Genomic DNA, 14820 nt, shown 5'->3' with positions numbered 1-14820 from the left:
GGATGAAAGAACTTCTTATATCCAAGTAATCCATTTCCGAGGGAAACCTAACTTCCCAAGTACAGCAAAGAGAAATTCCCAGGATAGGGAATCGTAGGCTTTCTGTACATCAACCTTGAGCCCCATCCCGCCTCCCCTAACAATGGTATGCATTAGATTAGTCAATTATGAAGCAAGGCTAATATTTTCTGATATTATCTTCCCCCTTTGGAACACCCCTTGGTCCTCCGAAATCAGCTTGGGAAGGGGAACTGCAACTCTACTTGCCAAGATTTTCGATATTATCTTGTAGAAATAATTTCCTATGCAAATAGGCCTATACTTATCGAGAGAAGTAGCCCCCACCACCTTAGGGATAAGAGTGAGAAAACAATTATTCACACCCTTTGGAAGGATTCCCCATCTGAAGAAATGCACTACAACCCTGCAAAAATCACCCTCAACAATGCGCCATACCCGCCTAAAGAATTTCCCTAAGAAGCCGTCAGGTCCAGGGGGGCTATCTGGGTCCAAATCCCAAACAAATTTTTTTATTTCCTCTGAAGATAGTTAAGCCTCCAAATAAAGAGCATCATCGTCCAAAATTACGAAGGGAATGCAATCCAGCAACTCAGGGTGAGGAGAAGTGTGTGAATAGCCGTGAAATTCCTTATAATAATTGGAAATATATGAATACAATTGCTGCTGGTCAATCATCCACTCCCCATCAGCATTCTTCAAAGTGCGGAATTGATTATGAGCCCGTCGCATTTACTGATAGGTGAAAGAACTTTGAATTTTTGTCCCCATCTTTCATCGACCTCTGCTTTATTTTTTGGGCCCATAGATTGTCCTGCAACTGGGTGGCTTTCAATAGAGTGTTTTGGAATCAGCCTCGCGATCAAAAAGATCATCTGACATCCCTACAGTCTCAATTTCTTGATGTACAGAATTTAGGCGATCAGAAGCTTTCTTTACTTCGTCATCAATATTGGGAAAATTTTTTCTTGCCCAAGGCTTGATAGACAACTTAACCTGCTTACGTTTCTGAGAAAGAATATAAATAGGATTTCCATGTATTTCCTGGCTCCACACATCTTGAATTACATTATCAAAATGATCATGCTCCATCCAAAAATTATTAAATCTAAAAGGGATGTTACCTGGTCTGAGGATCACATTTGACACAACTAGAATGGGAGCATGGTCAGAGGAAGACCTTAGAAGGACCCTTTGGAGAATATTTTTAAACATATCCAACCATTTACTGCTGCAGAAACTTCGATCGAGGACCGCAGCTACATTACCTCGTCGACGGTTGTTAGTCCAGGTAAACTTCTTAACCTGCGAGGGCACTTGCACCAAAAGACAAGTATCCACCATAGATTAGAACTCTGCAACTGATCTTGCATTAAATCTCCCTGGTCCCCTTTTCTCGTTTGAAAGAAGAGTAGCATTGAAATCGCCTATCATTGACCAAGGTAGATTTGGATTCACCACCAAACCTAGCTCCGTCCAAAGCTCTCTACATTTGACCTTAAAACAATTAGCATGCACAAAGGTCAGGCCTACACAGTTCCCTACCCAATCCTCTGTGATTGATAATTGCTGGTCAGACATCGAGATGATCGAGGGGCGAGGCATTCCTTGTTTCCATATAACCCACATATTAGGGACCTTGTCCATGCGGAAGTTGTGAATGAAATCAGCCTCGAACCCCAATTTTTTAGAGAACAAAAAGGGTAATTTACTTTCACTGATCATTGGCTCTGCCACGCAAACAACGTCAGGAGAATGTTCTCGAAGAAAAGATGATAAGGCTCTTAAACTAGCAGCCTTCTTCGCACCTCTGATATTCCAAAAGTTTGCTTTCATTGGAAACAATGAATTAGTGTTGCCAGACTTACTAGTCTGTCCTACTTTCTTCTTTTCTTTGTTGCCTTCTTTAGAAGAAACAACCATTCCCTTTTCACGGGCATAGAGAGCATTGTCTATCTTCTCCATCTCCTGATAATGTGAAGCCGCTCTACCATCCCTTCTAGATGAGATGAGGAAGCTAGCAAGCTGCGAGCCCCCATTCTCTGGCGAGGCTCGAGTGGAAGAAGCGTTTCTACCTCCCCTCATTGAAGGCAAAGCACCATGCCCTTTGGAAGCCATGACCTTTCTTGTTGGCCTAGGAGGTAGTTCCCTGACAATAGGAGCGTCCTCCTCCCTCTCGTTTTCCACCGAGTACTCTCTGGAATCAGACGAACTCTCATCACCCGATGCATCTTCACTATCCACATCCTCAGAGTCCGACCCAGATCCAGCCACATTATTATTCAAATTTGAATTTGAGGGGTGGACAGAGATATCTTCACAACTCGTTGAGATGGAGTTTCCTAAAACTTTAGGATTTTTTGCCAAAGAATCCAAGACAATTAGAATATCTCCCTCCTTCTCAGCATTCTGATTGGCTAACTGTCCAACACAAATAGAAGGAGAGTTGTGCGGTTCCTCAATTGACGCTTTTTCAGTATTTGCATTCAAATCGTGTCCCTCCTTCCCAACGTCTTGATTGGCTGGTGAAGCAACTTTTATGGAAAGAGAATCATGAGGAGAGATTTCCACATTGGGCGTTCTACCCGTGTGAGAGGCAACTCGGACCGAGTCCACTCTATCTTCAACGTATACTGCACCAGGCACAAAGGCCGACCTGTCTATAGTAGCCTATTTTTCATCCTCAAGCTTCTTGGATCTACATTCTCCCACCTTATGTCCCAACCTCTTTCAAAAGCCACATCGACTAATGTCATCTTCATACTGGACTCGTTGTCTGAATCCAAGCACTCTCGTTGTATCAGGTTCGAGACATTCTACTTGAACCTCCTCTATGCGAGATGCATTTTCAGTAATGTCGACTTCAACTAGTACTCTAGCATAGTGACCCATTAAGCCCTGCTTGGTGTGGCAATCTAGGGCAACAGGTCTCCCCATAGCTTTTTCAATGGATAAGAGCACATTCTTGTGCCAATATTCTAATGGGAGGTCGGGGAAACGTATCCAGATTAGCTTGGACCAGGTCTGCTTTACATGGATGATGAATTCCGGTTTCCAGTGTTGGAAACAAATGAGTCGCGAACCTATTTTCATAGGGCTTCTTCTCCATACTGCCACCTTATCCCCTTCACATTGAAATTGGAAGATAACGAACCCCTTTCCAAGGGGGTGCATAGTAACTCTCTGGCTTAGGTTCCATTTGTCTGCGGCCTCCTGCCTTAGGGCATCCAACGAAATAGCTCTGAAATCGACCCTTCCGATAAGGGCAAAGTGGAAGGTATGCCTCTTGGATTCATAATCCTGTTAAGGGATTATGATCCTTCTAATCTCCCCTGCTTGAATCGGTTCTGGAAGAGAATCGATCGCAGGCCATAATGTATTCCCTACTGCCTTAGCATAGGAACGGCTGGGTCTCAGTGCATCTGAGCTTTCTCCACCCATAGCCATGGTTGCCTGGGGCGCAGGACCTCTATCCAGATCCTCACGAGCCCCACCATAATCTTCCACTTCTTCGCCATTCCTCCTATTCTCTGGCAAAAATCTCTCAGCCATTCCAGTAACCACTTCTTTCACCTTTTCCAAAAATATTTCATTCACTATCGACCATCATCATAGGTGTCTGAGGTGTTGCTCTCTCCAAACTCAGAGATTTGTAGGGTATGTTCTCTTTCTCAATTGGGTGAATTCAATTCAACATTGTTATTCGCAGAATACTATTGATAAATGAAACAAAGAAAGTGTATTATGTGTTCCTCGGCTCTTAGTTGATTTTGTCTGCTCTCTTATCTATGACGGTTAGAGTTAGAAACTAATAGTTATTGCTACCAATTTATAGATGGAGCGTAAGGACTAAGGATGAACCCTTATACGAAGAATAATTGGGTTTTTCCCATAAATAAGTCTTAATTTCTAATAGGCCCACACATGACATAATACTTTACACTTTTGACTGAGTTAACTAGAAAGCTCATAACTCATTAGGGTGTCACTTCTCGTATAAGGTTCCATCCAACTAAACTCATCAATTAATAGCCTTTCACTAATCTATATTCATATAATGATCGGATGTTATAATCTATACATGATGAAAACATTACAGAAACACTCTCTCATAAATTAATAATTACATCAACCATAGGTGACTGCAGGCCATGGCTAGTCAAAGTTTGCTAGGATTAGAGACCAATGTCATATGATGGTTGTCAACATTAGAAGTATGAAATTTTCATTCATTGTTAGTCATGTTAATTAACGTAGTTATTTTAAATATCCTCTGACACTCAACCAAACACCCTCTAAAACAAGAAATGGAAAAAAAGGGGGAAACAAAAGTTATCTCAAAGAATAATGTTTCAAAAATAAACCTCACAATCCGTAGTAACAAAAAAAATGTAGACAATCCAAAGTGCATTTAGTAACTGTTGGTACTTGATTTTAGCAAATCTGGCCTACAAGACAATCGGTTAAGAAATCGACATCGATTTATTGACCGATTGTGTTAAGGAGCTGACCGGTAATCAAGTTGGCCAAAAAAATGATGACCTTGTACTAAGGAGTTGATCAATCAGAATAACATTAGGTGGATCGAGCAGACTGATCGAATACGGTTAGATAACTGATCATGACATTTTACAGTCAGCTGATTGATTGTGACTTTTTATGGTCATCTGACCAAGTCCGGCTTAAGTGGATAAAGCAGTTATAACTAATTAACTACCCCACTAAGGACATGATTAAATATGGGTTCCTGCAGTTATGGAACTGCCAAAAGAGGAGGATCTTTCAAATAAAACTATAAAAGGGACTATGGTGGAAGAAGAGGGACACACAACACAACAAACAAACTCAAATATCAAGTTTATCTTTCTTTCCGTTTTTATCTTTCATGTTTTAGATTAGAATTTTCTTTTGAAGTCTTGTACTTCCTTCGAGTCATGTACTTCAGGTCATAGTGTAACAATCACGTCTCTGATAGGTTTAGCATCAACAGAGACACAGATCACATTTCTGATATGTCTAATATCAATAGAGACAACAGATCTTGTTTCTGGTATGTTTAACATCAATAGAGAACAACTGATCATATTTCTGGTATATTGAATATCAAAATACCTGATGTATCATCTTTTCAATACTTGCATCACATTTTTGCAAAGAATATTAAAAGTCCTTGAAGCGAGCGAGGCAAGAGGAGAGCCCAAGTCGATTGATCGAAGTCAGATCTACTATTGAATCCAATCAGGAAGGATTTTGGCATGCCTGCATACTCACCAATATGGTTAGCTAACCGTAACCCAGGGGAAGGATTTTCTTTCCAAACAAAAATTGGCACACTCGGTGGGACCCTCTGAGAAGAAATCGTGATGCCAAGAAGAAGAAGAAGTGTTCAAAATTCAAGGGCAAAAGTAATTGGTGGTCTTCTAACACCATCAAGCACTAAGCACAATGTTTAAGCCACCCCATCAGGGGCACAGACAAATGAGATTGGCAAAGACATGATTCTCCAAATAGTGATAGTTATGTAGAAGGAACTATGCCAATTGGTCAAAGTCTTTATATATGACATTACAAAACAATATGACCAACTATTGGCTCGCTATGACCAATTATTCACAATTCTTGTGGCTAAAATTAAGCCAAATGTGTGGAATCAACAACCCAATGTTAGTCAACTTTTATCTGGCCAGAGGCATGGTCGCACGGATGGAGTTCATATTGGGATTAACACGATTTGTCAACCCAGCCAGACTAGTCAACTGGGTTAGGCTAGTCAACCTAATCATATTAAAAGTTCAAGCTATTCGGTGATCAATGACGGTTACATTGGGGGCATGCCCCTACAACAACCATGTACCATGCCACCGTTCCAAACAGTAACTGCATATCCAATTAACCCTATGACTGCACAAGCACGACATGATGTGCCCATACAACGGCCATGAATTAGACTTTGAAAGGGGCCGAAAGGGCATAATCCTTCATACTTTTGGGCAATAGATGGCGTCTTATGAAGAATTATGGGGGGCAATTGTTGGTACCAAATTTTAGCAAATCTGACCTACAAGACAATCGATCATGAAATCGACGTCGATTTATTGACCGATTGTGTTAAGGAGCTGATCGATAATCAAGTTGGCCAAAAAAATGATGACCTGTACTAAAGAGTTGATCAGTCAGAATAACCATCAGGTGGATTGAGTAGACTAACCAAATATGGTTAGATGACTGATTGTGACATTTTATAGTCAATTGATTGATTGTGACTTTTTACGGTCAGTTGACCGATTTTAACTTTGGTTAGCATTTCAACTTTTTACGGTCAGCTGACCGAGTCCAGCTTAAGTGGTTAAGGCAGTTATAACCAATTAACTACCCCACTAAGGATATGATTAAACATGAGTTCCTATAGTTACGAAACTACCAAAAGAGGAGGATCTTTCAAATAAAACTATAAAAGGGACTATGGTGGAAGAAGAGGGATACACAACACATCAAGCAAACTCAAATATCAAGTCTATCTTTCTTTCCATTTTTATTTTTCATGTTTTAGATTAGAATTTTCTTTTTAATTCTTGTACTTCCTTTAAGTCATGTACTTCAGTTCATAGTGTAACGATCACGTCTTTGGTATGTTTAGCATCAACAGAGATACATATCACGTTTCTAGTATGTTTTAATATCAATAGAGACATCAGATCTTGTTTCTGGTATGTTCAACATCAACAAAGAACAACTAATCGTATTTTTGGTATATTGAATATCAACAGAAACAATATTACATTTTCCCCTTGTCTATGAGTTACCATTATTTGTCTTCATCTTTTTCAATTCTTGCATCATGTTTTTGTAAAGAATATTAAAAGTCCTTGGAATGATCAAACCAAGAGGAGAGCCCAAGTCACTTGATCGAAGTCAGATCTACTATTGAATCTGGTCAGGAAGGATTCTGGCAGGCTCGCGCACTCACCAATATGGTCAGCTGACCGTAACCCAGGGGAAGGATTTTGTTGCCAAACAGTAACACATAATGTCCATGTTGTTTGACATTATACGACATAGAGGATACAGTTACCCAATCCTCCATGGTCTTTTTTTTTTTGGTGAAGGGACTGGATGTTCTAGTCCACATAAAACTGCATTTGTTGTTGATATATTTTTTTTTTCTTAAGATCGGGAAGATAAAATGTTAAATTACGAAAGAGTGAATGAATACAAGAAACGCCCAAAGACCAAACTAAAAAGGATAACAAAAATAATCCATCTATCCACCTTTGGCATTGCCATCAATAGATGGATAAATCATAAAACGGAATCAAGGCTTCCAAATAGCATCCCAACTAATGTCTACCAAAGAGAACCTGGGTGGAGCCTCCCAACTATCTAAAACTCGAGCAGCTGCTGCATGCTTAGCCAACATATCCGCCACCATATTAACTTTGCGAAAGCAATGAGCAATATTCCACGTGATCCTGTCCAAGCTTTATAGAGCCGCCATTTATGAAGAAAAAACCAGAGGATGACTTCATTATTAATGCACCACACCACTGATTAAGAGTCACATTCTACCCAAATCTAATCAAGATACAAATGCATGGATATCCTTATCACTTCAAAGAAAGTTGTGAATTCTGCCCAATAATTGAAACAAATTCCTTCATACTTGCAAAAGCAGGGCATAGGGGAGCCAGAGTGATCACGAAAAATTCCCCCAACTCCAAAATGCCCACAATTCCCCAGTGAACAACCATCAATATTTGTCTTGTATCAACCAACCTCTGCACACACCCAACAACTTCAGTGATTTTTGGAGAAGGCATACCTGATCGAACAAGACCAAAATTAAGCACAAGAGATTTGCAAATCCTTAATTGATTTTACCGGAACAGCAGCTAAATTAGAATAATCATAATGATTGTTGAGAATAGACTTAACTACCAAACTCGAATTCCTGCTGATTTTATCAAATCTTCTACTATTCCTTTCCAACCAAATCTGGTAAAGAATGAAAACAAGAGTGGCAATCCAAAACTTTTTCAGCTGTTGATCAATCACACTGATACCTTCAATAAATTTACACATGGTTAGATTTCTCAAATTTCTTGGGTAGAAGTAAATTAGTTAGATTAGAATTTAGAATGCAATTAGAGTATACAAACCTGCTTGGTTTTGGCACTTAAATGTGGCTATAATCATCTTCTGCCTCACCTTCATCCTCATCCACGTCAAGACGTGCTCCCTCATAAGTCCTCAACATTTCCACCGGCAAGCCCAATTCTTGACTAAGTTTGGGATCTTCACCTACCCGTACTGCTTGACCTTGAGCGGGAATCCCTAATCGCAAATCCAAATCAGAGTGCAAATCTATCATTTCATTATTTCCCTCGGATGGACCACCTGTGACATCCATATCAAGCGGTGCCCTCTTACTAGCCTTCAACATTCCTGTAGACAAGCCTAATGCTGGACTAAATTGGGGAACTTCCGTTACCCCACCAGATTGACCCTGGCCGGGCAGGCCTACTCGCAACTCCAAATCATAGTTCAAATCTATCATTTTATTTCTGCTCTCAGATGGACCACCTGAGAGCGGATCAGGTCCGCGTACGATAAAGGTTCTCATAAGGGACTGATCCACACCGATGGAATCCACCCAAGGAAAAACACTGTTGTAGATTCCATCTGTGTGAATTAGACCGTACGAGAATGGTTCTTGTACGAAAACCTGATCTACACTCGGACCACCTGACTCATCCGTCATTGAGATCAAGGAGCGGTTGAAGGAAGCCTCAACATGTTTAGGGACAGAGTTTGATCCTTTACTGCTCTCAGATGGACCACCTGCTGCTTCATCCATGTCAAGAAATGCCCTCTTACTAGCCCTCGACTCACCAAGCAAGCCCATTGCTTGGGTGAGTCTATGCTGATGAGAACTTCCCTCAGCTTGTTTAGGGATAGAGTTTGATACTTTACTGCTCTCAGCTTGTTCATGGAGGGCAAAGTGGGGTCTTCTAACATATGAAGTTGACCAACTGAAGAAACCAGCAACCATACTAGCACTTGCTTCTAGGATAGGCATTTGCTCCTCAGGTTCTGTCCTTTCAAACAAGAGTTTGCAGAATTTCACTTCACCTTCGACCACATATTTGTTTTCATAGGCAATGGGTATCAACTGAACCTCTGAACATGTTATCTCAATGGCATCTTTTCCTACCAGTGGAAGCCCAAACCAGTCAAACCCTTTGAAGTGGTGAATACAACTTATATCTCTCTCTGTGGTAAATTGAACGTCCTCAATTGGCATGCCAACAACACACAGGATCCTTCTGTCTTTTTGACGGATTGAAGCTTCAAGAAGTAACCGAATGGTTACTAGTTCACCCTCTTGCAGATTCCCTTGTACCTTTTTTTCCTTCCTGAATGCAAAAACAATGCACAAAACTAACCATTTATATATCATATCTTTAATATTCAAGGAATCATGACTTGTCTGTAACGCATCGACCAAAAGTGTACCCTGTAAAAATAAAGAGGAAAAGGAAAGAAAAGGACCCATCAATTGTCAATCATCAATTTAAGAAACTAGTTGGAACTTGGAAGTTAATTTCTATAAGTTCCATTGAGTGTTAGAGACAATGAGTCCAATGAATCTTCATGTATGTGAATGTATGTGAACGTCCTTGGTCCGTGGATATAGTATCTATTTTCTCTCTCATTTAATAGATGCCATATCCATGGATCAAGGACGTTCACATACATTATTCACGTACGTGAAGATTCACCACTGTCAGAGAACAAGAAAGATAAATGACCTGGCCGAGCTTCTTCCCTGGAGCACCTGTTACAATGTTGCAGCCTTCCAGGTACAAATCTTCCAAGGATTCTGTTCCCTCAAGGCCTTGAATCTCCTCTAACTTTTCGCAATAACAGAGTCTTAATTTCTTCAAATTTTTAAGGTTTGACAAATCTGGAAGCTTCAATAATGACATGCAATCCACAACTTTTAAGAAGGCTAAAGTAGAAGGAAGAAGTGGGAGTGACTGAAGCCTTGGGCATCCGAGCAATTGTAGCTTTTGAAGTCGTGGAAGACCACTAATCCAGGGTGGGAGAGAAGATTCAAGCTTGCTTCCTATTTTTAACTCCACTAAACTTGGAAGTATTATAGAATCATCCCTTGGAAGTAAAACATTGGTTCCTTTAAAGTTAATGATACGCAAACACCTCATTCTCCCCATGGATACTGGTAGCTGGACTAGGTTATTGCAATCCATGGCACTTAATACCTCAAGCTTCTCTAACAACCCAAGTTCATTAGGCAGCTTTTTAATTTTTGTCCGATCCAAGCAAAGGTCAACCAAAGAGTTTAGATCACCAATGGACTTAGGCAACTTTTTTAGTGATCCACACTTGAAAAGATCAAGCCTTTGGAGAGAACTCAGCATACAAATACTATTTGGAAGTTCTCCAACTTTTGTCCCACCCAAGGAAAGCTCAATCAAAGATTTTAAATCACCAATGGAATTTGGTAACTTGTTTAGTGACTCACACCCATAGAGATTAAGCCTCTTGAGAGAACTCAACCTGCAAGTACTGTTTGGAAGTTCTTTAACTTTTGTCCTATCCAAGGAAAGCTCAACCAGAGATTGTAAATCACCAATGGTCTCAGGCAACTTGTTTAGTGACTCACACATATCAAGATTAAGCCTTTCAAGAAAACTTAGCCTACAAATACTGCTAGGGAGTTCTTCAATATTTGTCCTATCCAAGGAAAGCTCAACCAGAGATTTTAGATCACCAATTGACTCGGGCAAATTTTCCAATGATGTGCAAGAACTAAGGTTTAGATCTTTGAGAGAATTCAGCCTGCAAATACTGCTTGGAATTTCTCTAATTTGTGTTCCTTTTAAGTCAAGCTGAACTAGAGATTTTAGCTCACCAATTGACTCAGGCAAGTATTTTAGTGATGAACACGAACTGAGAATTAGATATTTGAGAGAACTCATCCTGCAAATACTATTTGGCAGTTCTTCAATTTTTGTCCCATCCAAATGAAGCTCAACTAGAGATTTTAGATCACCAATCGACTCAGGCAAGTTTTTCAATGATGAGCACCAAGTGAGAGTTAGGCGTTTGAGAGAACTCATCTTGCTAATATTATTTGAGAGTTCTTCAATTTTTGTCCCATCCAAGTGAAGCTCGACCAGAGATTTTAGATCACCAATTGACTCAGGCAGGATTTCAAGTGATGAGCACGAACGGAGAATTAGACATTTGAGAGACTTCAGCCTACAGATATTGTTTGGGAGTTCTTTAATTTTTGTCCCATCCAAGTGAAGCTCAACTAGAGATTTTAGATCACCAAAAGTTTTTGAGTAATGAGCATGAACGGAGAGTTAGACGTTTGAGAGAACTTAGCTCAAAAATATTAGTTGGGAGTTCTCCAATTTGTATCCCATCCAAGACAAGTTCAACCAAAGATTTTAGATCACCAATAGATTTGTGTAAATTGACCATTCCATAGCAATCTCCGAGATCCAATATCTCTAAGTTAGGAAACCATGAAAAATCAGGGGATTTAGATAGATGAACACACTCCCGAAGACAAAGAACTTTCAAATTTTGGAACCGCTATCAAATAAAGAAATGAATATAAGATATTGTTGTCCATAATAAGTGATACCAAGATGAGAAAAAGAGAAGGAACAAATATCATACCTCATTTGCATTACGAGGCTTGTCTGTCCAAGCCTGCCTAATCAGGCTCCTTGATAGGTCCATATGAACTAGTTTCTTGTGGTAAAAATTGGCTTGTACATATTCTAGAGGACATCTCCCCCAACTTAGCCATCTTAAACTAGAAGGAAGATGTGGGAACTGTCCTTTCGACCGTGCTCCATCAAGATAGAGGAATCTTAGCTTGGACATCATTACAAAGTCTTCCTTATGTAGGCATACGCTCGAAAACAACTCATAAGAGGGTGGAAGGATGCCCTCAATATTTTGTGTTCCCTGTAGTGTGCAAAAATGGAAGTTGATGTACAAAAACCTAATGAAAAAAAAATAATGTAGATACTAAGTCATTTAATGCACTTATATTTATTTAGCTTGGTTCTCAAGTACTTTATATTAATGTTTCTCAATCAGCTAAGGTTACATGCTTGCATAGAAATGAAAAAAGAGACCAAGTGAAGCCTTTTTTTTTTTTTTTTTTTCTGTAGAACCCAAGTGAAACCTTACCTTGTGCTCTTCTAGTACTTCCAAGATTTCTTCACGAGACCATAACCTACTGCGCTCACTGGGCTCCCTAATGCTTTCCTCCAAAACAATGCGCCTTCCCATAGCCTGAATTTGATCATGCATCTTTAACTTATCATAGGAATCACTTATGGTTCCTGTAGGCACATAAGATACTCTTTCGGTAAATATTAGGAGGGACCTTTGAGTGAGTTTTTTTATTGCTGGTATTGGGTCAAAGCCACAAGCATCCCATATTGAAATTACAATTTCTTTCCTCCACCCAACAAAAAAACATGCAGCATCAAGAAATATTGATTTCTCTTCTTCTTCTAGACTGTCGTAGCTTATCTTTAACTTTTTGTGGACCTCTGCATTAGGAATTATTTTTAATTTTTTTATCATACTTTCCCATACTTTTTTGTCTTTTTCACAAATGAGAGAAGAACCCAACACTTCCAGAGTCAATGGCAATCCTCTCGCCAATTGTATCACGTCATGGGAAAGCTGTTTATAATCATCAGGAGGTTGTCTCATTGAAAATGCATGCAAACTGAAGAGTTGAAGAGATTCCTCATCATCCAATTCATTAGGCCGGTATATATTATCTCCATCAACTTTAGCCACATTTAGAATATGTTCATCTCTACTTGTTATGATAATCCTACTCCCTGGACCAAACCAATTGAATTCAATAGCAAAAGCCTTAAGTTGGGAATGATCATCCACATCATCAAGAATAAGAAGAATATTTTCTCCATGAAGTTCTTTTATCATTTCTTGTCCACTATGAACATTCCATATCTTGCGATCAACTCTCTTTTTGGAGACACTACAAATAAGTTGTTCTTGCAAAGAAACTAGACCATTTGGTCCTGATGCTGCTTCTTTGATATTTGCAAGAAAGCAAAAACTATGAAATTTATTAAAAATGTGATGATAGAGAGCCTTTGCAATAGTGGTCTTCCCAATGCCACCTATACCACAGATTCCCACTAATCGAACATCATTGGAACCGACATTCAATTTCGATAATAGATCTTCTACACGATCCTTCAATCCGATAGGGTTTTCAATGACACCCAAATGACTTGATTTACTCAAAGTCTTCAAAGCCTTCAAAGCTCTATCAACAACTAAGAGGACTAGCTTTGATTGATTCCTGCAAATTATTTCATATCAAGAAGGAATAAAATAATGACGAGGTTAAAATATAAAGTGAAACAAAAAATAAATGAAGACCCTAAGTTTTTCATTGAATTAAAGAAGGGAAAAATTACTTTACATGTTCTCTTTAGAATAAAAAAGGACTAGCTTTTTTTCAATCTTGAAAAATCTCAGAGGAAAAATCAAACACATAGAAGGCCGGAGCATGGTATGGCACAACTACCATATAACCATATATCTGGAAATTGCGCTATTGAATTGGTGTGGATTCCTTAAAACTTATCCAAAGGTACATAAAATAATCAAATATAGGGTGGACCTAAGCGCAATGGCAAGGTTTCTTCATTACCACCGGGTGGTCTTAGGCTAAATCTTTCCACAGATCTTAAATCTAAGAACTAAAAAATTGTATGAGATTAAAAATGATGCACAAGTTTGTGTGGCTCAGAATTACCCATTTACTTGCTTGGGTTCGTATCCTGTTATTCCTGCTACCACAGTCAAAGCTTTCTTCCAATCCTCTATTTCGGCATCAAACTTCCCTCCATGTTTCTGGAACGAACGTTCAAAAGTTCCAGTCTGATGGCGAACATCTGTGGGGTCCACATCCAAGAATATAGGCAGAATTATTTGGCCAGATCTATGGCACTGAACTATCTCAACTAGTTCCCGAAGGCACCATTTGCTATCCGCATAGGCTTTAGAGAAGATAGGAATCGAGATTTTGGATCTTTGGATTGCTCTAATGAGTGCAGGTTGGATCTCTTCTCCACCCCAAAGGTCTTCGCTATCTATAAACACATGGATTCCTTCTTTTTCCAGAGCCATGTGAAGAAAACCAGTGAAGTTATTTCGAGTATCTTCACCCCTGAAATTGAGAAACACATCATAAGTGGTGGATGATCCAGAGAAGGAGGAAGAGGAGGAGGAAGCCCCATCAGGTGCCGCCATGAAATTGCAGTTGCAGTTGCAGTTGCAAAGAGGATCTAAATGAGCTCTCTTCTTTCAATGAACTTTGGCCGTTAAAGAAATGATTCTTAGGGTAAAGACAGTTCTGGAAATCATACATTATAGAAATGTGTAACATGGCGATTGAATTTCAGACTTACTTCCCCAAATATTTAATTCTTAATCACTGTCATCAAGGATCAAGATCATGTGTTTTGTTGACCCGGTCAACTATTATCTTGGCAATAACCAGGGTACGACAAAGGGTTGTACATCTTCCTAGTCTCACTCTGTCCCTCTCTCTCTCTCTTTCTTGGTGGCGTTAAAGAGAGAGCCACCTTTTTTTTTTTGTGTCAAGTTGGACCCACCATTATGGTGGTCCTGAGGGGAAGTGTGTGATATCCAAGAACAGAACTTGGATTCTAGAGATGAGAATACAGTGACTCCAAGACCCAT

The 14820-nt window shown here is 39.6% G+C and overlaps 1 protein-coding gene across 1 annotated transcript; it reads right to left on the bottom strand.

Moving 5' to 3' along the window:
* Window positions 1-7202: 7202 nt before the first annotated feature.
* Window positions 7203-14367, bottom strand: LOC122057719 (disease resistance protein RPV1-like). Its single transcript, XM_042619973.1, has 6 exons — window positions 13871-14367; window positions 12253-13411; window positions 11731-12024; window positions 11527-11643; window positions 9828-11408; window positions 7203-9532 (listed from the first exon to the last, which is right to left on the bottom strand). The coding sequence occupies exons 1-6, from the start codon at window positions 14365-14367 to the stop codon at window positions 8192-8194; spliced, it is 4989 nt and encodes a 1662-aa protein (XP_042475907.1). The 3' UTR covers window positions 7203-8191.
* Window positions 14368-14820: the final 453 nt, after the last annotated feature.

This window comes from Macadamia integrifolia, chromosome 1, assembly GCF_013358625.1.
Source record: "Macadamia integrifolia cultivar HAES 741 chromosome 1, SCU_Mint_v3, whole genome shotgun sequence".
Lineage (NCBI taxonomy): Eukaryota > Viridiplantae > Streptophyta > Magnoliopsida > Proteales > Proteaceae > Macadamia > Macadamia integrifolia.
This window is presented reverse-complemented; position numbering and strand designations above follow the sequence as displayed.